Source organism: Nycticebus coucang, chromosome 22, assembly GCF_027406575.1.
Source record: "Nycticebus coucang isolate mNycCou1 chromosome 22, mNycCou1.pri, whole genome shotgun sequence".
Taxonomy (NCBI): Eukaryota; Metazoa; Chordata; class Mammalia; order Primates; family Lorisidae; genus Nycticebus; species Nycticebus coucang.
The window spans coordinates 21,737,318-21,764,777 of NC_069801.1; the positions used below are offsets into that span (position 1 = coordinate 21,737,318).

The 27,460-nt window shown below is 43.7% G+C and overlaps 1 protein-coding gene and 1 non-coding gene across 4 annotated transcripts; both read left to right on the top strand.

The window, feature by feature from the left end:
- On the top strand, positions 1-24,949 carry PPP1R8 (protein phosphatase 1 regulatory subunit 8). Of its 3 annotated transcripts, XM_053575809.1 has the most exons (7): positions 1-151; positions 2,155-2,215; positions 8,534-8,687; positions 10,809-11,029; positions 14,524-14,668; positions 19,113-19,177; positions 23,513-24,949. In XM_053575809.1, the coding sequence occupies exons 1-7, from the start codon at positions 96-98 to the stop codon at positions 23,864-23,866; spliced, it is 1,056 nt and encodes a 351-aa protein (XP_053431784.1). In that variant the 5' UTR covers positions 1-95; the 3' UTR covers positions 23,867-24,949. The 3 variants fall into 3 exon arrangements, with proteins under 3 accessions (XP_053431784.1, XP_053431785.1, XP_053431786.1); XM_053575810.1 differs by lacking the exon at positions 8,534-8,687 and having other exon boundaries at positions 110-151; XM_053575811.1 differs by lacking the exons at positions 1-151; positions 2,155-2,215; positions 10,809-11,029 and having other exon boundaries at positions 8,556-8,687.
- On the top strand, positions 4,411-4,576 carry LOC128575717 (small Cajal body-specific RNA 1). Its single transcript, XR_008377128.1, has one exon. It is a non-coding gene; the product is annotated as a small Cajal body-specific RNA 1 (non-coding RNA).
- Positions 24,950-27,460: the final 2,511 nt, after the last annotated feature.

Here is a 27,460-nt window from a genome sequence, read left to right on the forward strand (position 1 = left end):
GCACAGGCTGCTGGGATGTCGCCTCCTACCCTCAACTCGGTCTTCCAGTTTCCCGGCGTGCTTCGGGCCCGCCAAATGGGAGGGGGAGACGCAAGATGGCGGCAGCCGCGAACTCAGGTTCCAGCCTCCCGCTGTTCGACTGCCCGACCTGGTGAGTGGTGGGGCGGCCTGGGCTGGAGTGGCTTGACCTGAGCTAGCCTGGGCTGGAACGGCGGCTCATTTATTGCGGCGATGCAAGGGGCTCAGAGACCCTGGAATGGTTGAGGAAAAACGAAGCTGCGCCGGGCCGGACGACGTGTGGAGGAGCTGGGAGCCTGGAGCCCGGGCCCAGAAACTGAAGAAACCTGGGGTAGAGGGCTCAAAGGCGCTCACCAAGGCTGCTCCTTGGGCGGCCAGCTGGTCGTCGGGGGCGCTTCGGGGCTTTGGCCCCGAACTTAGCTCCAACTCCTGACTTGAGTGCCGGATGCTCTTGCGGAGCACGGCACCTGGCCCCCTGCTGTACGTCCCGAGCACGCTCGAGCCAGCTTCCCGGCCCCCACCCAACCTCAGAACCCCCTCTGTCCTTGCTGCCTTCCCTATGCGGTACTTTTCTGTCTTCCACAGACTGGGAGCGCCCTGTGGACAAGGATGGCGCTGACTTACCCTCGTGTTCTCAGTGACCAGCGCGAAGCCCAGCACAAGTGGGCATTAGTAATTTGTGAAATGAACCTTTTTCATCCCTTCAGAAGTTCTTGGAAATAATGGAATGATTTAATTTTGTCTTTTATTATGGTACAAGATCAATAAATATGAGTTGCCTTGCAAGGAGACGCGTCCGAGTTAAGAGCTTTTTCTTCTGTAGCTCATCATGGTGTATTGTTTATGTTACTCATCTCTGCTTCCCGTTATGTTGGGATCCTCAAGGGCAAAGATTGTCTGATGCAGCTTTATGTTCTCAGCTTCTGTCCCTGAGTCAGGCACACAGTAGGAATTCAGAAAGTATATACTGGATGTAACTTTTTTTTCCTGTTTCTCGGACAAAATGGGCTTTTGTCCAGCCCACTGTCCTTTCAGCAACTGCCATGGAGGGATTGGGGCAGGATTGTGAGATGACTGTGTTGCATTTTCAGTTAGATAGACAAGGATACATTTTTTATGTCCAAATGTAAGGGCTCTGGCAGGGTTGTTCGAACTTCAAATTAATAAGCCCAAGAAGCAACTGAAATGTGTCACTATCTTCTAGATCACTTTGCACTTTCGGAATACTCAGTTGCTTCAGTCTACAAATTTTATTCCATTTTGGTCCCTTATTGTAGTGATTTCAAAATTTGGACCAGGATGCAAACATAAAAGAGACTGAGATCATCTGCTATTTTCTTAGGGTCTGTTATGTACCAAGTGCTGTGTTAGGTGCCTTGATACCCGGGTACCCCCTTCAAATGGTACGGCTATAGGAGTATAGATGGCAGTTCCCTTACATGCTGTTGTAGAAAGACCTGTTCAAGGGTAACATATATCTTGTGTTCATGTGGTACCTGGTTTCGTGGGACATGATTTTTATTTATTTATTTATTTATTTTTTTGGTTGCAGTTTTTGGCCGGGGCTGGGTTTGAACCTGCCACTTTCAGTATATGGGGCTGGAACCCTACTCCTGAGCCACAGGTGCTGCCCAGGGACATGATTTTTAATTTCCCTAATTCTCTGTGTACCTCTGATTTGGTCTCAGAGCTCAGGGCAATACCGTCTGCTTGTTCTATGATAGGACTAATCTTGACCATCCCAAAATAGCAGGTGATTTATACCACCTTTACATGGTATTAGGGTAGTGGCAAATCTCAGATTGAAACTCCAGGTGACCATACTACCCCTGCTACAGTACTTGGTGCTCTCTATGTGCCTTTCTTTCCAAGGTGAATATCCAGTGTTAAAATATAGGTTTCTTTGGTGCTGCTCTAAATACAGATCCACTAAAATCCGTTTTAGAGCATTTGAATCACTGGGGACATGTCAAACGTAGAATGGAGCTGTAATAACAGTGAAGTAGATGACATTTCTGCTTGAACATGAACTAATTATAGGCTGGTAGGAGAACGGCAATGTTGAATGGGACAATAATTATAAATAGCATTTATTAACTTGACCTGAAAGTGTTTTTCTTTATTCTTGTTTTTCAGGGCGGGTAAGCCTCCTCCTGGTTTACATCTAGATGTAGTCAAAGGAGACAAACTAATTGAGGTATGGAAATAGATGTCTCCCCCCACCCCACGATGCCAAGGATTTTTGCCAGTGACTCACTTTCCACCCCCTCTCTTGAGCTTTGTTTTCTAGCAATGCTACTTTCTTTCATCCTGAATTATTTTTATATTAAAAGCACATGGTGATATAGCACATTCAAAGCTTATATCTACCACAGACACTCAGTTTTTTTTTTGTGGTTTTTGGCCAGGGCTAGGTTTGAACCCACCACCTCCGGCATATGAGACCGGCGCCCTACTCCTTGAGCCACAGGCGCCACCCGACACTCAGTTTTTTATGACTTTTCTTACCTTCCAACAGTGGAAGGTGGATGGGTCCCAATCTTACTGGAGGCCTTGTTAACTTGGTGATTTCCCTCTCTCTCCAATACATGGAGTTTTGTAGAACGTACACAATATGTAATAATTGAAGAAGAAAGTGAATGGTATATATTGAGTTTAACTATTAAATTGCTTTTGTGAGATTCAGGATCGCCCTCCTTCAAAGAAATATGGTAAACTAAGACATTTGCTCAAAAAAGAGAATGGAATGGTGGTGAAATTTATTTATTCATTAAAAACATTTGTTGAGTGTTTACTATGTGCCAGTTACTGTGCTCAGCATAGGGAATGCAACAGTGAGCCAAACAAACATGATTTCTGTCCTCAAGTCATCCAGCGGGAGAGACAGAATTGTACAAAAAATTACATAATTATAATTGAAAAAAGTATTATGAAGAAAAATTTTTTTTTTTTTTTTTTTGAGAGACAGAGTCTCACTTTACTGCCCTTGATACAGTGCCGTGACGTCACATGGCTCACAGCAACCTCCAGCTCTGGGGCTTATGTGATTCTCTTGCCTCAGCCTCCCGAGCAGCTGGGACTACAGGCGCCTGCCACAACGCCCAGCTATTTTTTTGTTATTGCAGTTTGGCCCGGGCTGGGTTTGAACCCACCACCCTTAATAGCTAGTTTTTATTAGCTATTAAGTTTTCTAAGTTTTTCTTAATCCTTATAGTATATTTATTTGCCAAAAAATGGAGATTAAGGCTGGGCACAGTGGCTCTCTCCTGTAATCCTAGCATTCTGGGAGGCTGAGGTGGGTGGATTGCCTGAGCTCACAAGTTCAAGACCAACCTGAGCCAGAGCGAGACCTCATCTCTAAAAATAGCTGGGTGTTGTGGCTGACACCTGTAGGCCCCAGCTACTCAGGAGCTGAGGCAAGAGAATCACTTGAGCCCAAGAGTTTGAGGTTGCTGTGAGCTGTGATGCCACTGCACTCTACTGAGGGTAACAAAGTAAGACTGTCTCCAAAAAAAAAAAAATAGAGATTAAGCCCACTATGGCCATGTAGCTGTTAGTCTCCATGTCTTACACCAATTTTGTGTTCATTTGCTTGGCTAGATTTAGGCTCAATGCCCCATTATTGAATGCAGTTGTTTTTCTTTGTATAATAAAATCATTGCAATTCCAAGGTTGCTAACTTGAAAAGCTATCTGAGATCTTTTTTTTTGGCCAGGGCTGGGTTTGAACCTACCACCTTTGGCATATGGGGCTGGCGCCCTACTCCTTTGAGCCACAGGCACCACCCTATCTGAGATCTTTTTAAGGATGTTCTGTAAATATATTGTTCTCACTTTCAGAATGTTTTAGAGATAACCAGGTATTTTGGAAAGTATTATGATATGCATGGGTTTGATGACTTCTGTTATTAATTCATAATGGCCTTGGCTAGTCATGTAGCACCCCTTTGTCATGGGTTCTTCTGTCTTAAAGATTGAAAACTTCAAGATTATTCAAGAAAATAATTTAGCTAAAATGTCTGTAAAACCTCTTTTTACTATAGATTGTTCTACAGATAAAAAATATTTGTTGCTAGAAGGCATGAAGTTTGAAGACAAAAGAATCTAGTATTACTAGAGTTTAGTCTTTAGTTGGCAACAGGAAACGGACAAGGAGGCCTAGCCTTAGTAATGACATAACATTCCTTTGTGAAATAATTTATATTTTCAAAGCACACTTAATTTGTCAAACACCCCTCAGAATATTGGTTTCCATTAGCTGATAATGTTCTGTCTTTCAGTATTATATGTGCTGAGTTGCCACACAGTTGTTAAGTTACACTCTAGATACTTTGTATTGTTCTTGAGAGGAATAGACCAGAGATTAGTTTATTTCTAAGGATTTAAACTTGATCAGCACTTGATACTAACCAAGCTATCTATATCCTAGCCTTTTGTCAAAGGCTTGTGATATGTTGTGATAGCTGGGTTTAAGAAGTGCAATATTAAAACAAAAGCCATGAGTCTTTTAAGCCCAGTGTGTAAAGATACACTCTGAGTTATAACTCAGAGGCACAATAGTAGTACTGACCAAGATTATGGCTTTAGTGACTATTGAAGGACCAACACAACATTTGTTGTATCTTATCTGGAAATAAAATAAATATTTATACCATTTCAAAAAAAGAAACAGGACCAACACATTGTATGTATTTCATTCACTTAGAAGAAGCGCATTATCCAATAGGTAACACATTTCCTTGATTCTACGACATACTATTTTCTGTTAAAATTCTATGCATTTCTATAATTGGGATGCCTTTAATAGTGAATATCTACATTTAATTTGGGGGTCCTTTCTCTCTTTCCCCTCAAATCTCTAAATCTCTAGTATGTCTTTGGCAACCTAGAGTTATAGAAATTTAATTTTAATTATTGTATTAAATCCCAGGGCTGAAGCTGGGCGCGGTGGCTCACGCCTGTAATCCTAGCACTCTGGGAGGCCAAGGCGGGTGGATTGCTTGAGCTAAGGAGTTCAAGACCAGACCAGCCTGAGCAACAGTGAGATCCTATTTCTACTAAAAATAGAAAAACCGAGGCAAGGGGATCGCTTGAGCCTAAGAGTTTGAGGTTGCTGAGAGCTATGATGATGCCATGGCACTCTACCCAGGGTGACAGAGTGAGACTCTGTCTCAAAAGAAAAGAAAAAAAAATCCAAGATCTAGTGGTCTTTTATGGCCTTGAGACTAGTCTATGAGCCCTGTGGTTAGCAAATCTAAGTTTATGAGAACATAATCTGTGTGCATATAAATATGAATGAGAAATGTGGTGAGATTCAGCCTGAATAGATACTACTTCAAAAAAAAAAAAAAAATGTTGAAATTTTAGGGCTCTCTTGATTCTGAAGCAGTGTCTTATTTTTTAACCCAAGTCTTAAAACTTGGGTCAAAGCAGACGTGGAGGTGACAGTGACTGTCTGATTAAGCTGTCAGGCTGTGGTTAAATCTTGGTGTTCTGTAGTAGGGTGGGTCTGGAAAAAGCTCTGCCAGCAGCAGATGGGCACTGCTGGACAGGGTTTCCCAGAGATGACCCACATATCAATGCTAGCTGGAACTAATCGAACCTAAGGCTAAGCTTGAAAGAAACTGGGTAAGTGATTATTTAACGAAAAATTAAGATTGTGACTTACGGTACTCGTTGGCTCCTTGAAATATTCCTTGCCGTATGGTGTATCTTTTAATATAAGTAGAATGAAGAAAATATATAATGTAGTGATTAAAAGAGCTTAAACTCTGAAGTTAGACAAATCTGAAATTCTAACCCAGCCCACAAATATTTAGTTGTATGAACTCGAGTATGTTAATTTCTTTATGCCTCAATTTTGTCATCTATAAAAATGGAAAGAATAGTACCTCACAGGGTGTTTGTGAAGTTGAAATGACATAACATAAAACTTGTAATGCAGGCTCAGTGCCTATAGCTCAGCGGCTAGAGTGCTGGCCACATACACCGGGGGTGGCAGGTTCGAACTCGGCCCAGGCCTGCCAAACAACAATGACAACTACAACAACAACAGAAATAGCCAGGCGTTCTGGTGGGTGCCTGTAGTCTCAGCTACTTGGGAAGCTAAGGCAAGAGAATTGCTTAAAACCAAGAGTTTGAGATTGCTATGAGCTGTGACACCATGGCACTCTACCCAGGGCAACATAGTGAGACTGTGTCTCAAAAAAAAAACAAAAACAAAACATAGCACAGTGTGTGGCACAGAAGCACCCAGAGGTTGTTACAGTTATCAGTGCCAAAAGTCTGCTGCTTGAGGTGTACTTTTGGTTTTGTAAGGGAAATGCAGAAACATAGGGGAGAGATTTAAGCACTGAGCCAGGATTGAAATAGAAGCCTCCCGATTCTTAGCCCCAGTACTAATGTGACTATACTTCTCTACCCAGCCTTGTGCTATCTTTTTCTGGGGGATTTTAGGAGTATATTGTGAAATGTGAACTAGAGCTTAATGAGACCTTATGTTTAAAGGAAAAACACAACATATCCAAATAAGAGTTATTCTTCAAGTGGTCACCCTAGGAGGTTACTTGATCACTATCATTTGAAGAAGCAGAAGCATCAGCAGTAATTAATCTATAATCTCTCGTTTATGACAGTCTGCTTTATATTCTGTGGCAACATCTTTACTGATCCAGATTAAAAGAAATATAAGGACATTGTAGTTAGTGAGTTTTTCATAAAGCTAGTTAAATTCAGCTCAAAGAATGATCCTTCATCCTTGTCCTTCCTACTCATTTACTGATAAAATGGCCTGTCTTTTATAAAATTATGATACTAAATCCATGACAGTTTTTTTAATGTCCTATTTGGCAAAATTAAATTTTAATTTATTTAGAGACAGAATCTCACTCTGTCACCCTGGTTAGAGTACCATGACATTATAGCTCACAGCAAATTCAAACTCTTGGGCTCAAGTGATCCTCTTGCCTAAGCCTCTCGAGTAGCTGGGGCTACAGGCACCTGCCACAGTGCCCAGCTAATTTTTCTATTTTTATAGAGACAGAGTCTTCCTCTTGCTCAGGCAGTTCTCAAATTCTTGAGTTCAGGGCCTCCTAGAGTGAGTGACTAGCAATGCTTATATATTCTTTTTTTTTTAATGCTTATATATTCTAAACGACATGCCATGAGTCTAGAACAATTCTAAGAGAAGAGCTCCAAAGGGGATTTCACAGACCAGCAAATTATTACTTAAAAATTGTGAGGGGGCGGACACAGTGGCTCACTCTTATAATCCTAGCACTCTGGGAGGCCAATGCAGGTGGTTTGCTTGAGCACAAGAGTTGGAGACCAGCCTGAGCAAGAACAGGACCCCATCTCTAAAAATAGCTAGGCATTATGGAAACCGCCTACAGTCCCAGCTACTCAGGAGGCTGAGGTAAGAGAATTGCTTGAGCCCAAGAGTTTGAGGTTGCTGTGAGCTGTGATGCTATGGCAGTCTACAGAGGGTGACAAAGTGAGACTGTCTCAAAAAAAAAAAAAAGAATCCTTGGGTAAGTGTTAATTCCCACATCCTTCTCCCCCAAACCTAGAAAATGTTTGCCACATGAGGTAGTTTGTATTGGGAGACAATAAATACTCATTTAGAATTAACCCTGGATAATTTTGGGGGGAGTGGCCAAAGTGAAATGTGACAATATATTTGGATTTAGACATATAATGATATCTAATATAATTCTGGTTCCTAAAGAGAATTCCAGAAATATTTTGAGGCTATAGCAGCATGATTAGAAAATAGTTAAGGGTTGGCAGCGCCTGTGGCTCAGTCAGTAAGGCGCCGGCCCCATATACCGAGGGTGGCGGGTTCAAACCCGACCCCAGCCAAACTGCAACCAAAAAATAGCCGGGCGTTGTGGCGGGCACCTGTAGTCCCAGCTACTTGGGAGGCTGAGGCAAGAGAATCGCTTACGCCCAGGAGTTGGAGGTTGCTGTGAGCTGTGTGACACCACGGCACTCTACCGAGGGCCATAAAGTGAGACTCTGTCTCTACAAAAAAAAAAAAAAAAATAGTTAAGGGTTTATATCTTGTTCCTTCTCCAGCCAAGTGATAATCTTCATTTGAATGTATATTTTCTGAAAAGCAATCTTATTACTTTTCTGACAAGTGTTTTATGCTTGTTTCCTGATTGACTTAAAATTATGATCCAGCAGAACCTTAAATTTTCAGTAGACAGATGAAACCACCTTTGATAGAATTGTTGATCTTTTGGGGGCAGGTGACTTAACATCTAATAGAATAAAGAAAAATTATTTTCATACCAACACTAGAAAGTTGAATACTGTATTTTATCCACCTCCAAAAAATGTTATCTTAGTAAATTATTCTGAGTTCTGTATGTTGAAGAATAAGGGGAAATTTTTTTTTCTCCTTGGTAAGGAATTTTATCTATTCAAGATCCTCTGCTTATATGATTGGAAGAGTTTTTGGTAAACCCTGTTGAAATACGATTTAAGTAATATTTAATTTAATATTTATTTAGAAACTGATTATTGATGAGAAGAAGTATTACTTATTTGGGAGAAACCCTGATTTGTGTGACTTTACCATTGACCACCAGTCTTGCTCTCGGGTCCACGCTGCACTGGTCTACCACAAGCATCTGAAGAGAGTTTTCCTGATAGATCTCAATAGTAGTAAGTAATTCCCTCCGAATTCACATGTTCCCTTTGGGCAATATGAAAATGCCCTTAGGGTTCTTTACTTTGGAAACCATGTTTTATTGTTTAAGGAAAAAGCTTTTGATTTTTAAAATCAGCCCTTTTCTATTCCTGTGATTCTCATATTTTCCTGAAATAATTGGTTATTGGCTAAGGACAGACGAAGGCTTTGTGGGCATTGTCCTGGTGGAGACAATGGCATATACAGATGGTCCCTGACTTACAATGGTTACCCTTAAAGATTTTTCAACTTTACAGTGGTACAAAAGTGAAACATTCAGTAGAAACTGTACTTTGAATTTTTATCTTTTCCTGGGCTAGCAATATGCAGTACGGTGCATACACTCTCTAAGCTGAGTGGTGGAAGTGGTGCCACTGCTGCTTATGATGAAAAGCTGCAGGATCACAAGGGTAAACAGCTGATACTCTGCAGTGTGCTGTGTTGCCGCCAGTGTGTTTTCAATATTGTGTTTTGTTTTTACCCATCCCGTCATGTCAAATGCCTATCTGTGTCTCCTGCTTCTGGTGAGAAGAGGAGGAAGGCAGTTACTCTTGAGGTGAAACTCAGGGTTATTGCCCAGCATGAAGTGGCAAGCTAGTAATGGCTGTTGCATGTGAGTTAGGACATGTGCCGTCCGTGATCTTGACCATCTTATCCTTTCAGTATATTTTTGGCTGCAGTGTTTCCAATTTACAATGAATTTATCGGAACATAACCCCATCGTAAGTCAAGGAGCATCTTTATAGAGAACAAAAAAGGCACCCAGGAACTAGGGATTATGGGTATTTAAGTGTTAGAGGATCATAATAAATTTTTATCCAGTATAAACAGAAGCCATGATTAGTTCCATTAATGCAGTAGAGCATCAGGGGAGGACATAAAAAAAATAATTGTGAGCAAAATATAATTACTTACAATAGGCTTTTTATCCCAGCTACATTTTGCTTTGACTATGAATAATAATTCTATGAGCACACTCCAACTAATAAGATTTTAAACTTTGCCTAAGGTAACCCATAGAAATGCAGTTGAAGGTAACCCACAGAAATGCAATTGAGAATTGACTACATGAGGCCCTGAAGTTTGTTCTTTTTCCCATATGTAAATAGAGTGTGTAAAGAATCTTGCTTCCTGGAGTAATCATATTTGACTTTCCCTCTCCCCCACTACCACATGCACAGACATCCCACCCTAATCTGCTTATGTGAGGGACTTGGAGAGCCTTGCCTCACAAGTACTTATTCTTGCTGTCCATTTTATAACATACAGAATGCTGATATGGAAAAATATTTGTAAACCTCTAGTAGGATTTTAGGTTGCCTTGGCATTGATACTGTATCTGTTTCATCCAAATTCATTTCTTGAACTGAGGAAGACCCAAGCATAACTGCTATCGGTCCAGTCAGTGTTCCTTTGACTTGGGGCTGGAGAGGGCAGACAGCCGTTTCTCCGATCTTTTGCCTTGGAAAGCATGACTTCTGCTGGCTTCGAGACATTCCTGCTGGGCCCAGAATGGAGCCAAGCCTGTCTGGCAGCAGATGACACTAGTGGTATTTGTTACTGGTGGAACAGCAGGTCCACTGAGGAGATTCAAAGCTCAATGAAGGCATTTTCCTTCTCACTGTAACACATGATGGATGCGATGGATCCAATGCCAATTTCATTTTTAAAAGTTTATATTTTCTAGGCCAGGCGAGGTGGCTCATGCCTATAATCCTAGCACTTTGGGAGGCCAAGGCAGATGGATTGCCTGAGCTCACAGGTTCGGGACCAGCCTGAGTCAGAGCGAGACCTCATCTCTAAAAATAGCTGGGCATTGTGGCGGGTGCCTGTAGTCAAAGCTACTTGGGAGGCTGAGGCAAGGGAGTCTTTGAGCCCAAAAGTTTAAGGTTGCTATGAGCTATGATGTCATGGCACTCTACCAAGGGTGACAAAGTGAGACTCTGTCTCAAAAGAAAAGCTTATATTTTCTGACCATAATCCTGAATGTGGTATTTTTTCTATACTAGAAGGTGCTCACCTGATCATACTCTTCCTTCTAAAACTTAGGTTGTTTTTGGTTTCTCCCCTTATGCTTTTTATTTGATTATTCCCAGCACATGGCACTTTCTTAGGTCATATACGGTTGGAACCACACAAGCCTCAGCAAATTCCCATCGATTCCACGGTCTCTTTTGGTGCATCCACAAGGGCATACACTCTGCGTGAGAAGCCTCAGACATTGCCATCAGCTGTGAAAGGAGATGAGAAGATGGGTGGAGAGGATGATGAACTCAAAGGCTTACTGGGACTTCCAGAGGAAGAAACCGAGCTTGATGTAATTCCATGTCTGTCATTGTTTTGTCTTTGGAAACCTTGGTTTTTGTAGTATGTAGCTCGAAATACCATGACTTAGCAGCAGGAGGTTCTCTTGAGTCCAGCAAAGGGTCTTTGGCAATGTGGTGTGGCCAGCTGTGACATACCGTGGAGAGCCTCATTGTGTGGACTTGGTTATGTATGACCGGGGCTAACAGGGGGACTGGGTTTACCTGCCACTGGAGTCCCCTTCCTCCTCAGTTTTCTTGTGCACCTTCACTGGCTGTTAGAAGCCACCAATACTGGGAGTTACATTTTCTGTCCTTACAACTTCTTACAGCTAGCTATGCTGTCCAGTGTGGTAGCCGCTAAACCACATTTCAAGTATTTCGTCGCCACGTATGGCTAGTGCCTACCATATTGTATAGTGCAGATAGAGAATATTTCCATTATCGCAGAAGGTTCTATCAGATAACACTGGTTCAGAGAGACCCACCCTTTCATTCATTTATGCACCTTCTTTTAGTATTGTCCAGACAGCCTACGAGTCTTCTGAATAGAACTAGACTGCTTTTGGTTATATGGACCTGGCTGCCCTTAAGGCCATGAATTTTTTTTTTTTTTTTTTGCGATAGAATCTCAAGCTGTCACTCTGGGTAGAGTGCTGTGGCATCATAGCTCACAGCAACCTCCAACTCTTGGGCTCAAGCAATCCTCTTGCCTTAGTTTTTTCTATTTTTAGTAGAGATGGGCTGTTGCTTTTGCTCAGGCCGGTTCTTGAACTCATGAGCTCAAGCTATTCACCCAACTTGGCCTCCCAGAGGGCTAGGATTACAGGCATGACCCACTGTGCCCGCCCAAGGCCATGAATTTCAAAATATTGTTTCCTTTTCTGGAGTCTGACCCTAGTGGTTCTTGATGGAGCTGTAGTCTTTCACATGTCTGTCACTGCACTGATGTGACTGGTCCTTTCAGATAGACCAAATGTAAGGATGTCCCTTACATTTGCTATTTACTATTCCTGTACACTAAGGCAGTTTCCCAACCCTTAGAAAGAAAAGCACAATAGAAATGTTACATTTGGGGCAGCGCCTGTGGCTCACTCTACCAAAGGCGACAGGGTGAGACTCTGTCTCTAAAATAAAAAAAAAAAAAAAAAGATTATAAAGAAATCTTACAATTGGCCAGGCGGTGTGGCTCACATCTAGTCCTAGTACTCTCAGAGACCAAGACAGGTGGATTGCTTGAGCTTAGGAGTTTGAGACCAGCCTGAGCAAAAGGGAGACCCATCTCTAAAAATACCCAGTGTTGTGGCAGGCACCTGTAGTCCCTAGCTATTTGAGAGGCTGAGACAAGAGGATCACTTGAACCCAGGAGTTTGAAGTTGCTGTGAGCTACAATGCCATGGCACTCTACCGAGGGCAACATAATGACTGTCTCAGAAAGAAAAAAGAAAAAAAAAGAAATCTTACAATTAAAGTCATTTTGTTCAGAAGTAAGTGGCTTCATAGCTAGGGACCCTGTGGCAGTCTATCTTGTCCATTTCCCCTCCAGCCTACTTCTGTGATTCCCTGTCTTAGTTTAGTATATTGGGTCCTTTCTAGATCTTCATTCTTAGGGATATTTGGAATATTTCAAACTGGTGGTTTGTACCAGATTGGAGTAAGTCTAATGGATTGGGAAGAGGAAAGCAACAGTGCTATGACAAGTTAATCACTGAGGTGGACTGGCATGCTGGTTCACCCCCATTGTCCCAGCTACTTAGGAGGGCTGAGCCAGGAGGATTACTGAAGCTCAGGATTTCAAGACCAGCCTGGGCAACATACTGAAACCCTGTGCCTTAAAAAAAAAAAAAATCGGGTGGCACCTATGACCCAGTGAGTAGGGCACTAGCCCCATATACCGAGGGTGCCAGGTTCAAACCCAGCCCCGACCAAATTGCAACAAAAAAATAGCCGGGTATGGTGGTGGGCTCTTGTAGTCCTAGCTACTCGGGAGGCTGAGGCAAGAGAATCTTCTAAGCCCAAGAGCTGGAGGTTCCTGTGACCTGTGATGCCACGACACTCTGCTGAAGATGACAAAGTGAGCCTCTGTCTCTAAAAAAAAAAAATCATGGGCGGTGCCTGTGGCTCAGCGGGTAGGGCGCCGGCCCCACATGCCGAGGGTGGTGGGTTCAAACCCGGCCCCGGCCAAACTGCAACAAAAAAATAGCCGGGCGTTGTGGCAGGCGCCTGTAATCCCAGCTACTTGGGAGGCTGAGGCAAGAGAATCGCCTAAGCCCAGGAGTTGGAGGTTGCTGTGAGCTGTGTGACGCCATGGCACTCTACCAAGGGTGATAAAGTGAGACTCTGTCTCTACAAAAAAAAAAAATCATGAGGGCGGCGCCTGTGGCTCAGTCGGTAGGGCGCTGGCCCCATATACCAAGGGTGGCGGGTTCAAACCCGGCCCTGGCCAAACTGCAACCAAAAAATAGCCGGGCGTTGTGGCGAGCGCCTTTAGTCCCAGCTACTCGGGAGGCTGAGGCAAGAGAATAGCTTAAGCCCAGGAGTTGGAGGTTGCTGTGAGCTGTGTGAGGCCACGGCACTCTATCAGGGGCCATAAAGTGAGACTCTGTCTCTATAAAAAAAAAAAAGCATGAGATGGTTATGAATGAATAGAATTGGGGCCAGACACAGGATGGGGAGTCACTAAATATTAACACTGTATATTAAGTGCACTGGTAGTGTCCTTAAAAATTTTTAAGGACAGAGCTATTGGGAAAGAAGCAGTTGTCCTTTTTTTCTTTCTTTTTTTTTTTTTTTTTTATTGCAGTTGTCCTTTTTAATCTCTATTTTATTACTTAAAAATAATTCTTGGAGTTACTCCCAGTCATATTTCCTTTTAATTCTCAGCAGGTGACATAATATCCTTTCTTACCAAAAAAATAAAAAAATAAAAAAACCCTAAACACCTAAATTCAAGTGTATTTGCACAGATCACCTGGTGTTAAGCAAAGGCACTTCACCTCATTTTGAATATCACTGCCCCATTAATGAGTATGTTTCATACTTTGTCAAATGAGACTTGTTCATATTAGCTGTCTAGGGATGATATAAATTTTTCTTTTTTTTTTTTTTGTAGAGACAGAGTCTCACTTTACTGCCCTTGGTAGAGTGCCGTGGCATCACACAGCTCACAGCAACCTCCAACTCCTGGGCTTAAGCGATTCTCTTGCCTCAGCCTCCCGAGTAGCTGGGACTACAGGCGCCCGCCACAACGCCCGGCTATTTTTTTTTGTTGCAGTTTGGCCGGGGCTGGGTTTGAACCCACCACCCTTGGCATATGGGGCCGGCGCCTTACTCACTGAGCCACAGGCGCCGCCCAGGATGATATAAATTTTTCAAATGCAGAAGAGAATTTCATCTGCCTTACAAGGTCAAGGTTACCCCTAGTACCTTCCTGTCCTTTATTTAGTACTTTCCATCATATTCCCTTTGTATTGACTCTTGTCTTTCCTGTGTGAACCCTGGCCTATAGAACCTGACAGAGTTCAACACTGCCCACAATAAGCGGATTTCTACCCTCACCATTGAGGAGGGAAATCTGGACATTCAGAGACCAAAGAGGAAGAGGAAGAACTCACGGGTGACATTCAGTGAGGATGATGAGATCATCAACCCAGGTGAGGTGCCTTCCTAGTTTATTCTGATGAAAAAGCTATGGTCTTAGAGAGTAATATATATAACCCACAGGTCAGTTGTGATGTTTTTCCATAAGGTTTAGGATAAGAGGTGCTACATCAAGGAGAGATGTGTTTAAACAGGTTTTTAGTGGAGTATTCTGAACACTCAAACATTATTCAGTTACAGTGTGAAAGAAATGGCTAAAGGAAGGACCGTGTATAATATAGTGCAATGATCAAGGCTATAGTTCTCTGCTGATTCAGTATGTATGTGTCACCGTGGACGTTTAAGTAAGATATAGATAGTTGTTTATTGTCTTTACCTCAAAATGGGACATTATTGTCTTCATGGGATTCTCAATAGCATTGGTAGCTCCAAGGGTAGAGAACTTTCTGCTATCACCATTAATCCCATTGACGACTTCCTCTCTGTAAAAAAGTAACTTAATAGTTTATATGGAAATTACAGCAGGATGTTTGAAGGGAAGGCCACTAAGCTTAACAGGTTGTCCCATCCTTCAACATTCATTTATTGGACTCAAGTTATGTCTCAAATACTCTGATAGAAGGAAGCCACAGAATTGGGAGATATGTATATACATGTTTACATGTACGTATATACATGTTTATACAATGCTAGACTTGAGTTGTTTTTTTTTCCGAGACAGTCTCACTTTGTCAACCTTGGTAGAGCACTGTGGCATCATAGCTCACAGCAACATCAAACTCTTGGGCTCAAATATTCTTTTGACTGAGTCTCCCGAGTAGCTGGGGCTTCAGGCACCCACCACAATGTACAACTATTTTTAGAGAGGAGGTCTCCCTCTTGCTCAGGCTGGTGGAATTCTTTTTTTTTTTAAAACCTTGTTTGATGGGAAGCCGAGGTGGGCGGATTGCTTGAGCTCAGGAGTTCGAGACCAGCAAGAGCAAGATCCCATCTAAAAGTAGCTGGGCACTATGGTGGGCACCTGTAGTCCCAGCTACTCAGGAGGCTGAGGCAAGAGAATCGCTTGAGCCCAGGAGTTTGAGGTTGCTGTGAACTGTGATACCTCAGCACTCTACCAAGGGTGACAAAGTGAGACTCTGTCTCAAATTAATTAAATGGTGAATATCTACTCCGGTGACAGCTCATGGGGAAAAAAAAGAAAACGTCATCTGAGCTCAGAGCCTGTAGCACAGTGTTTATGGTGCCAGCCACATACACGGGGTGGCGGGTTCGAACCTGACCCAGGCCAGCTAAACAACAATGACAACTACAACAACAACAATTAGTTGGATGTTGTGGTGGATGCCTGTAGTCCCAGCTGTTTGGGAGGCTGAGGCAAGAGAATTGCTTAAGCCCAAGAGTTTGAGGTTGCTGTGAGCTGTGACACCATGGCACTCCACCAAGGGCGACATAGTGAGACTGTCACAAAAAAAAAAAAAAGAAAGAAAATGTCATCTGAGTCATCAGAAGGATGTAGAAACTAAGTAAGTACAATTTAAGATTGTATTAATAGAGGAATGGTAAGAACAGCAGCTTTACTGGTCTGTGTTCAGACTAGAACTCACCCAGATGACTTGTGTAGTCCTCAGAAAGGCAGAGCTCACAGCTGTAGAACACAGTCTCCTAGATTCTAGGATTTAAGAGAAGATTGGGGGCCTGGTGACTATAGGCACTTTCTGATGGTATTTGAAGTGAATGGATTATAGTGATAAGTGCTGAAGGGAAATGTTCAGGCAGGAGCTGGATGACCAATCTGAGAAGTTTATTTCTGGGCCCCAGAACCTATTTTTTTTTTTTTTTTTTTTTTTTTTTTTTTTTTTGGCCGGGGCTGGGTTTGAACCCGCCACCTCCGGCATATGGGACCGGCGCCCTACCCGCTGAGCCACAGGCGCCGCCCCCCCCAGAACCTATTGAACTAACACTTTCCAGGAGGCTGGGCACAGTGGCTCATACCTGTAATCCTTGCACTCAGGGAGTCTGAGGTGGGAGGATTGCTTGAGCTCAGGAGTTTAAGACTAGCTTGAACAAGAGTGCGACTCTGTCTCTATTAAAAATTGAAAAATTAGCTGATTAGCTGGACATTGTGGTGGGCTCCTATAGTCTCAGCTACTCAAGAGGCTAAGGCAGGAAGATCAGTTGAGCCCAGGAGTTTGAGGTTGCTGTGAGCTAGGCTGATGTCACAGCACTGTAGCCTGGGCAAGAGAGTGACACTCTTGTCTCAAAAAAGAAAAAGGAAGAAAGGAAGGAAGGAGGGGAAAAAAAGGGAAAGGGAAAGGAAGAAGGAAAGGGAAAGAAAGAAGAGAAAATTAGTACCCTAGAACTTTCTTTCTTAAGACAGTGTATTCAAGCAGTATAGCATAGTGCTTAAGAGCACAGGTTCTGAAATCACAGAGGCCTGGATCTGGAAATCACTTTTCCACTTACTAGCTGTATGTTGGTCAAGTGACTTAGCAAACCACTGACCTCACAGGATCGGTGGGAAGATTAAATGAGTTGGTAAATGTAAAAAACTACTTAAGATCAGTGCTTGGCACTCAGTAAGCCCTCCATGAATGTTAGCCATTATCACCATCCTCATCTGCCTTTCATACATACGATGTTTCCTATACTAGAAGTAGAATTAGCAAGGAATTTGTTGGTAAGTTTAGCAGTAGCACAGATATCCTGCAGTGGGTGTATCCTTTCTCTCTATAACTGGGATGGATAGAGAGAATGAAGAGAGGTTGAGAGCCCTGAGAATCATTTAGCCATCTCAAAACAGGGTCCCCCAGAGCAGCTTAGTCCTGCGCCTCAGGTCTGTGTGCACATAGAGGGCGCATCACCTGTTACCACTTCTCTTGGGCTTCATTTAGCTGTCCTTGCTGAAAAGATAGTTGGAATAGGCTCCTATGGCAATGAGAAGACATCAGGGTAGTTTTTTAGAGACCTTGTCTCCTTTCTGATAAGCCTGGATATTTTTTTCCTCTCTCTTCTTTCATAGAGAGGCCATTTATTCTTTGAGCAAAGAGTGGTTGTGAACATAATACTAGGGTATCTTTTTTTTTGTAGAGACAGTCTCACTTTATGGCCCTCGGTAGAGTGCCGTGGCCTCACACAGCTCACAGCAACCTCCAACTCCTGGGCTTAAGCGATTCTCTTGCCTCAGCCTCCCGAGTAGCTGGGACTACAGGTGCCCGCCACAACGTCCGGCTATTTTTTGGTTGCAGTTTGGCCGGGGCGGGTTTGAACCCGCCACCCTCGGTATATGGGGCCGGTGCCTTACCGACTGAGCCACAGGCGCCGCCCAATACTAGGGTATCTTTACAGGCATCCTAAAACATGAAAAGCCAGACTTAAACCAGGGACTATTTATTGAATAGGGATTCTTTGTTTTCCAGGGAGGATTCACAGGAGTGTTTCTTTTAATAGTAAGCAACCTCAATGCATTTAAAATAAGATTATAACTATATTAAGTTAAAGGGGCTTGGAGTAGCTTTCTCTAGTAGGAATAATAAATCTGCCTGGCTGCTTCCACTCATTCAACCTTCAGCAGGAAAACTCCCACATTCTAGGGGATCATCCAGCCCAAACATCCCCTCAGTGGTCCACCGTGTGCACTTCTCTTGAAGCAACTCTGTGTGTTGTAGTCTGTCTGGCTCTATAATTGTGAGCTCCTCAAAGGTGTGACAGTGATCTTGCTCTTTATTTCCATGCCTGATGTCCAGTTAATTGAGGCATGAGAGATTGACTGAAAAGCAGGTCCCTTACTTAAGTAGGTTATGTGCTGTCTCCACACAGAGCAAGTGAACTTGCAGCCCTAACTTGTAGGGTTAATGATATGCATACGAGCTATGAAAAGGGAGCCACTCTCCCACTGTGTCTAGGGGCTTCACATCCTTTAGTAAAAGTCTTGATTGTATATAGTTCAAGTCATTCAGGTCAATGGCCAGGTTAAGTTAGAAGTCCTGGGTGTCTGAGTCCTCAGTCTGTTTTTTGCTGATGAGCAGGCATTAGCAAGGTATGTGCTATGTGGCCTCCTGATGTGTCATTGTTTTATCACTGATCTAGGATTTATAATGTCTATACTTTCTCTCCCCTCAAAAGAGAAAAGTGTATGGAACAGGAAAGAACTTGGGGGAGGCAGCAGTGGTGCTGAGCACAGATCTATCTGTCTCTGGCTGCTTGTTCCCAGTTCCTGGCTTCTGTCCCTCCAACATGGTGACTGGGATAGTCACTTTACTCCTCCAGTCCTCAGTTTGTTTCTGGTCTCCTCATTATTGATTGCTGTGGTAAAACGTTGCATGGATGAAACCTCTCACAAGGTTGCTATGAAGATTTAGCACATTGCCATGCGTACAGTAAATACTTTTCACTGCCTTAATTAAATGAGTTGTTGTGATTGTTTTGTTTGCAATGAGCCCTATACCATGTCCTCCCACTAGAGTACCAAGCCAACCCTGCCTTCATCTCTTTTTGCAGAGGATGTGGATCCCTCAGTTGGTCGCTTTAGGAATATGGTGCAAACTGCAGTGGTCCCAGTCAAGGTAGGAAGCACATTGAATAGTTTTTGAAATGCCATACAACCTGAATTTGAAAACTCGCTCTTACACGTAGGTAGGTGTTAAGTAAGTGCTTAATTTTAAAACACATTCTGTGTTCTTCTCTTCATTTTTCATTCTATGGGAATAATTTTACCCCACCTATGTTTAGGGAATCCTAAAGTACCACGGGAAGGCTGCAAGTAACCAGCGTGCTTGAGGTCATGTGAATCATGTGCAGTATGTGTCTGGAAGTTTACCTTCCAGCAGGGTACAGAGAGAGGCCCATCTTTCTGTGGCTTTTCCCTTCTGACTCAAAGTAAGCTACTAACTGAGGGAGACACATTATTGCAGCACCGCATGGTTTGCAATGCCTTTTGTTTCGCGAAAGGGAATGGCACAGATAGGAATGTCAGCCCAGATCTGAATTAGGTTTAAAGATCAGATATGTTGAAGAAAAGGTGAAAGTTACAGAGATGCTGTCCTCACTCGACATGTGGAGGAACTACCTGACAGCCAGAATTGTCCAACAGGGAACACACTGCCCCTTAAGGTAGTGAGATCTTTGTTAATAGTGGTATTCAAAAAGTGACTAGAAGATGCTAATCAGAGATGCAATAGAGTTTTAATTTTTTTAAAATCTTTAGACTGCATTAGACTAAATTGGTAAGATAGTCTTTGTTTAATCCAAAAGGAAGAGTTATACAAGGGCTGTCTGGAAAGTGTCCAGTCACCGTGTATGCCTCTCTTTTTCATATTACATGGCTGGATACTTTCTGGACAGCCCTAGTAGATATGAGGAGGATCTTTCATGAGCTTTAGTCCAGTATGGAAAAGTAGAAGGTACAAGTTTATCCATGGGACTCCATTATATTCATGCCCTATTTTCCCTTGAGCTTCTTTCTCTCTTGCTCCCTCTCTCTTCCTCTTTCCCTCTTTCTCCCTTTTTCCTTCCTTTGGAATCTTCTGTTGTCCTTAAAATATAAAATCAGATATTTTTTAACTTTCTGTCAGTTTTATTGTGTTATAATTTACAATGATTAAATGCACACATTTAACTATGTAGTTTGAGTTTTGACACATGTATGCACCTATATAACCACCAGCGTAATTGAGATAAAGATTGCCATCACCCCAAAAGGTTCTCTCATGTCCCTATGCAGCCAGTCCCCTCCCATTACCAGATCCATGCAGTCAGTAATTTACTTCCTTCACTATAGATTTGTTTTGCTATGAGATTAATGTTTAAAAAATAAAATGGGCACTGTGGGCATCTACCCAGAAGGAAAAAAATCCTTTTATCATAAGGACACTTGTACTAGACTGTTTATTGCAGCTCAATTTACAATTGCCAAAATGTGGAAACAGCCTAAATGCCCACCAACCCAGGAATGGATTAACAAGCTGTGGTATATGTACACCATGGAATACTATTCAGCCATTAAAAAAAATGGAGACTTTACATCCTTCGTATTAACCTGGATGGAAGACATTATTCTTAGTAAAGCATCACAAGAATGGAGAAGGATGAATCCTATGTACTCAATTTTGATATGAGGACAATTAATGACAATTAAGGTTATGGGGGGGAAGCAGAAAGAGGGACGGAGGGAGAGGGGTGGGGCCTTGGTGTGTGTCACACTTTATGGGGGCAAGACATGATTGCAAGAGGGACTTTACCTAACAATTGCAATCAGTGTAACCTGGCTTATTGTACCCTCAATGAATCCCCAACAATAAAAAAAAAAAAAGGGCACTGAAGGCGGCACCCATAGCTTGGCGGGTAGGACGCTGGCCACATACACTGAGGCTGGTGGGTTTGAACCCAGCCCGGGCCAGCTAACCAACAATGACAACTGCAACAACAACAAAAAATAGCCTGTAGGACCAGCTACTTGGGAGGCTGAGGCGAGAGGTTGCTGTGAGCTGCGGCGCCACAGCACTCTACCCAGAGTGACAGCTTGAGACTCTGTCTCAAAAAAAAAAAAAAAAAATAGGCACTGAACCTGGAGATACCAACTCTCCCCACCCTCTATCCCCCAAAATTAAATACCCTTTGCCATCTTTTTTTTTTTAGAGACAGATTCTCACTCTTTTACCCTAGGTACAAGTGTGGTGTCATAGCTTGTCGCAACTTCAAACCCTTGGGCTCAAGCAATTCTCTTGCCTCCGCCTCCCAAGTAGCTGGGACTACAGGCACCCGCCACAACGCCCGGCTATGTTTTTTGTTGTTGTTGTTGCAGTTTGGCCGGGGTTGGGTTTGAACTCACCAACCTCAGTATATGGGGCCAGCACCCTACTCACTGAGCCACAGACGCCACCCACACCCGGCTATTTTTTTCTATTTTTAGTAGAAATGAGGTCTCTTGCTCAGGCTGGTCTCAAAGTCCTGAGCTCCAGTAATCCAGCCCCCTCAGCTTCTCAGAGTACTAGGATTACGGGCGTGAGCCACTGTGTCTGGCCTAAAAGAGCTTTTTTTTTTTTTTTGAGACAGTGTCTCAGTCTGTCACCCAGGGTAGAAGTGCTGTGGTATCATAACTCAAAGCAACTTCAAAGTTTTGGGCACAAGCAATCCTCTTGCCTCAGCTTCCCAAGTAGCAGTGATGAGGGGCACTCATCACAACGCCCAACTAGTTTTTTCTATTTTTAGTAGAGATGGAGTCTTGCTCTTGCTCAGGCTGGTCCTAAACTCCTGAGCTTAGTCAGTCCAGCCGCCTCAGTCTCCCAGAGTGCTAGGATTAGGCATGAGCCACATGCTCTCCTAAAAGAACATTTCTAACATCATAGTTAGAGAGGGAGCTGTGTAACTTTAGGATAAAGAACAGTCATTTAAATTGGATTAAGTTTTACGACACTGATTTTCTTGGTTTGGCATGGGATGGTGAAAGCTTTATTATAGAGCAGTGTTTCAGAACCATCATTTTAGATGACTGGTAACATCTCTTCAAACCCTAAGATTTCAGGATCATCAAATAGGTTGTTTAGAAAACCAAAAAAGCGGCAGCGCCTGTAGCTCAGCGGGTAGGGCGCCGGCCCCATATATCAAGGGTGGTGGGTTCGAACCTGGCCCTGGGCAAACTGCAACAAATAGGTGTTGTGGCGGGCGCCTGTAGTCCCAGCTACTCGGGTTGCTGTGACCTCTGACATCATGGCACTCTACTGAGGACAATAAAGTGAGATTCTGTCTCTAAAAAAAAAATAATAATAATAGGCTCAGCACCTATTAGGCTGTGACTCAAGCGGCTAAGGTGCCAGCCACATACATCTGAGCTGGCAGATTCGAATCCAGCCTGGGCCCACCAAACAACAATGACGGCTGCAACCAAAAAATATCCAGACATTGTGGCAGATGCCTGTAATCCCAGCTACTTGGGAGGCAGAGGCAGGAGAATCGCTTGAGCCTAGGAGTTGGAGGTTGCTGTGAGCTGTGATGCCATGGCACTCTACCCAGGGTGACAGCTTGAGGCTCTGTCTCAAAAAATAATAATAATAATAATAATAAATAAAAAAAGAATGGCTCGGCGCCTGTGGCTCAAGTGGTAAGGCGCCAGCCACATACACCTGAGCTGGCGGGTTCAAATCCAGCCCGGGCCCGTCAAACAATAATGACGGCTGCAACCAAAAAATAGCCAGGCATTGTGGCAGGCGCCTGTTGTCCCAGCTACTTGAGAGGTGGAGGCAGGAGAATCGCTTGAGCCCAGGAGTTGGAGGTTACTATGAGCTATGATGCCCAGGGCGACAGCTTAAGGCTCTGTCTCAAAAAAAAAAAAAAAGAAAGAAAGAAAACAGTAAATGCGGCTGGGGCAGGGTTCATTCCTGTAATCTTAGCAGTCTAGGAGTCTGAGGCAGGTGATTTGCTTGAGCTCAGGAGTTCGAGACCAGCCTAAGCAAGAGTGAGACCCTGTCTCTAAAAACAAAAAATAGCCAGGCTTTGTGACAGGTACCTGTAGTTCCAGCTACTCAGGAGGCTGAGGCAAGAGAATCATTTCAGCCCAGGACTTTGTCACAGCTGTGAGCTGTGACACCATGGCATTCTACCAAGGACGACAAAGTAAGACTCTATCTCAAAAAAGAATAATAATAATAATAAAATAAATTTTAGAAAAACAATAGAGAAGGCTAGAAGTTCAGAGCCTTTCCAAAGGCCGTTTTTTTTTTTTGGCCGGGGCTAGGTTTGAACCCGCCACCTCCAGCATATGGGACCAGCGCCCTACTCCTTGAGCCACAGGCGCCGCCCCAAAGGCCGTTTTTCTAACCTGGAATAGAAAAGGCTAACAACACTTTCAGGCCTCACTTGTCTCGTCTCTCTGTTCTCTCTCTTCTCCTTGCTGCAAACTACAGAAGAAGCGAGTGGATGGCCCTGGCTCTCTGGGCCTGGAGGAATCAGGAAACAGGCGCATGCAGAACTTTGCCTTCAGTGGAGGACTCTACGGGGGCCTGCCCCCAACACACAATGAGGCCGGCTCCCAGCCGCATGGCATCCATGGGACAGCGCTCATCGGTGGCTTGCCCATGCCATACCCGAACCTCGCCCCTGATGTGGACTTGACTCCTGTTGTACCATCAGCAGTGAACATGAACCCAGCGCCAAACCCTGCAGTCTATAACCCTGAAGCTGTAAATGAACCCAAGAAGAAGAAATATGCAAAAGAGGCTTGGCCGGGCAAGAAGCCCACACCTTCCTTACTGATTTGATATTTTTGGTCATGGAGAAGGGTGGGATTGGGTGGGAATGGGGTAGAAGGGTGATGGGGGAGCTAATGAACTAGGGAGAAAAACTTTCCATGTGTGCAGTTTCGTCTTTCAGAGTGTCTCCTGGGGTCCTAACCATGTATCATTAAAACTGGGGTGGGGTTGAAGTGTCCCATAAAGACCTGTCTTCAGAACACTTTCAGTGTAGAGAAAGTTTTTGTATAACCTCTTAAATAGACTGCCCAGGCTCTTTCCCCAGCCTTCCACTACCTCCTTCTTTTCTTTCTCTCTCTTTCTAGGAAATTTTTATGGAAAAATCAGATATCCCATATCCCAGCCCCTCAGGTTGACTCCAGAGCTGTGGAGGTTATAATAGTGTCACTAGCCTTGGGGTCCAGCAGCCATCTACTATCCTTCCAAGTCCCAGGTAGCAAAAGGGTTGCCATGGATCCCAGGTTGATCAAAAAGGCTTAGAATTCTGTAGTTAAGCCAAGGTTTAAATTAAAAAAGTTCTCTTGGGTCAGTGGTTTTGAGGTCCAGTAGTTAGGGTTTTCACTTTTGTCCTTTCTGTTGGAATGAAAACATTTTGGTTTTTCTTCGTCTTGACCAGTGCCATAGACACAGGTTTATAGTTTTTAACTGACAGTATTGTTTGAACTTCACCTGTTTTTCTTGTCAAACCTGAGCACTCCATTTGCTGAAGTTTCTTATTTAATTCCAGAGTACTATCCTCTATTCTATGGCATTACTTTCCTTTTTAAGGGTGTTATGAAGGCAATTTTTAAAGGGTATGACAGTGAGGGCAATTTAAATTAAAAAGGAAAAGATTTTACTTTGCAAGTAGCTGATGTCTCTAAGAAGAATTTTTAGATGTTGACTTGGAGGCTTTTCCCCCCTGGATTGAGAGCTTGTTATCCAGAGCTCCAGGACTAGACCTGGCTGACGAACAGGAGACGAAGGTAGGAAACATTGATATGAGGTTTGTACAGAGATTTGTACATTTGTGTAATAGGCCTTTTCACGCTTTATGTGTAGCTTTTTACCTGTAACCTTTATTACATTGTAAATTAAATGTAACTTTTGTCATTTGGGTGTAGTCTGTGCAATCTGTCAGTCCCTCAGTCACTGATTCCCACCACCATCAGGAAATATTTGTTAAAGGCATGGCATTTGGGCTTGGGAAGTAATAACTTTGTCCCCCTTTTATTATTACAAGTAAAGATGGCTCTGATGAATGTGGAAGTTCTAAGTAGAGATTCAGTCTCCAGACCAAAGCCTCACAAGGCAAAGTGGGTTAAGAGGTGCCTGTTGCCCCTTTTTGGGGGGTAGAATAGGAGACCTTATAACAGGAGACCAGGCTTTAGATCATTTTGTGCAGTTTTTCTGTGGGTTGGTTTTTTTGGGAGTTTTTTGTTTCTTTTTCTTTTTTTTTTTTTTTTTTGAGACAGTGTCTCACTATGTCACCCTTGGTACAGTGCCAATGGTGTCACAGCTCACAGCAACCTAAAACTCTTTGGGCTTAAGCGATTCTCTTGCCTCAGCCTCCCAAGTAGCTGCGACTTTAGGTGCCAGCCACAACGCCCAGCTGTTTTTTCGCTGCAGTTGTCATTGTTTAGCTGGCCTGGGCCAGGCTTGAACCCACCAGCCTCTGTGTAGCTGGCGCCTACCCATTGAGCTACAGGCGCCGCCTGGGAGGTTTTTCTTTTTGAGAGAGTCTTATGTCGCCCTCGGTAGAGGGCCATGGCGTCACAGCTTACAGCAACCTCAGACTCTAGGGCTTAAGTGATTCTCTTGCCTTAGCCTCCCAAGTAGCTGGGACTACAGTGCCTGCCACAATGCCGGGCTATTGTTGTTGTTGTTGTAGTTGTCACTGTTGTTTAGCAGGCCTGGACTGGGTTCAAACCTCCCAGTCCCAGTGTATGTGGCCGGTGCCCTAATCACTGAACTATGGGCACCAAGCCTTTCTGGGAGTTTTTTGTTTTTACAGACAGGGCCTCGCTCTGTTGCCCAGCCTGGAGTGCAGTGGTGTGGTCATAGCTCACTGCAGCCTTGAACTGGGCTCAAGTGATCCTCCAGCCTCTGGAGTAGCTGGACTATAGGTACCCACCAGTTCTGGCTAGGGTGTTTAAGCCTACTCACTCGCTCTATAGTCAGAGCTTGTGCATTTGAGCACAGGAGCAAACAGAAGCTAAAGTAAATGAGTTAGGTCGGGCACAGTGGCTCACATCTGTAATCCTAGCACTCTGGGAGGCCGAGGTAGGTAGATTACCTGAGCTTATAGGTTTGAGACCAGCCTGAGCCAGAATGAGACCTCAACTCTAAAAATACCTGGGCTTTGTGGCAGGTGCATGTAGTCCCAGCTACTTGGGAGGCTGAGGCAAGAGAATCACTTGAGCCCAAGAGTTTGAAGTTGCTGTGAGCTGTGATGCCAGAGCACTCTACCCAGGGCGACAAAGTAAAACTCTGTAAATAAATAGAGTTTAGAAGGGGCGTGTTGGGTGGCGCCTGTGGCTCAAGGAGTAGGGCGCCGGTCCCATATGCCAGAGGTGGTGGGTTCAAACCCAGCCCTGGCCAAAAACCACAAAAAAAAAAAAAAAAAGCTACAGTCTTGTGGCGGGCGCCTGTAGTCCCAGCTACTCAGGAGGCTGAGGCAAGAGAATCGCTTAAGCCCAGGAGTTACAGATTGCTGTGAGCTGTATGAGGCCACGGCACTCTACCGAGGGCCATAAAGTGAGACTCTGTCTCTACAAAAAAAAAAAAAAAGCTACAGTCATAGAAGGGGCATGTCTGCATACTTGAATCTCGTTTGCTGTAAGTATGCTGTGTGTGGTCAAACATACATGCAGCTTTGTGATGAAGGTGCCAACTAAGTTCCAAATCCCTTGGGTTGAGAGTGTGGACTTGGAGCAGGGGCAGCCTTCTAAAGAACAGAGTTCCATAGAATCAGAGCTGTTCAAAAGTTGACTTCACAGGCTCTGTGAAAAGTGAGTATCATCAGTTGGGTGCAGTGGCTCACACCTTCCTACTGTTTTGGGAGGCCAAAGGTTCAAGACCAGCCTGAGAGGCCAGGAGTTTGAGACCAGCCTGAGCAACATAGTGAGACCTTGTTTTTACAAAAAATAGGAAAAGGCTTGGTAGTAAGAACCTATCTACTATGTAACCATTTACAGTATGTCATTAATTCTCAGAGTCCTACGAAGAATTCTGGTTTTAATCCCTATTTTACAGATGAGAAAATGGAGATTTAGAATAAACTTCCCTCTGACCCCACTGTCCTGAAGTAAGGATTGAAGCTCTAGTCTGAGTTTAGAGTCTGAGCACAGATTTACATGGCCCCTGTGATGAGTGCAGGAGAGAGGTATGTGTGGCTCATGTGTGGCACACCATTTTGCTCAGTAGGCTATAGCTGTGTTTTCTTTCCTAAGTGTGTGTTTTGCAGTTTTAAAAGAAAATGTTCATGGCTCGGAGCCTGTGGCTCAAGCGACTAAGGCGTCAGCCACATACACCTGAGCTGGCGGGTTTGAATCCAGCCCAGACTGCCAAACAACAATGACGGCTGCAACCAAAAAATAGCCAGGCGTTGTGGCTGGTGCCTGT

Coding starts and splice junctions, on each gene's coding strand:
- PPP1R8 (XM_053575809.1), top strand. CDS start 96: ATGGCGGCAGCCGCGAACTCAGGTTCCAGCCTCCCGCTGTTCGACTGC. Junction 152..2,154: donor CTGTTCGACTGCCCGACCTG/GTGAGTGGTGGG, acceptor CTTGTTTTTCAG/GGCGGGTAAGCCTCCTCCTG. Junction 19,178..23,512: donor CTGCAGTGGTCCCAGTCAAG/GTAGGAAGCACA, acceptor TGCAAACTACAG/AAGAAGCGAGTGGATGGCCC.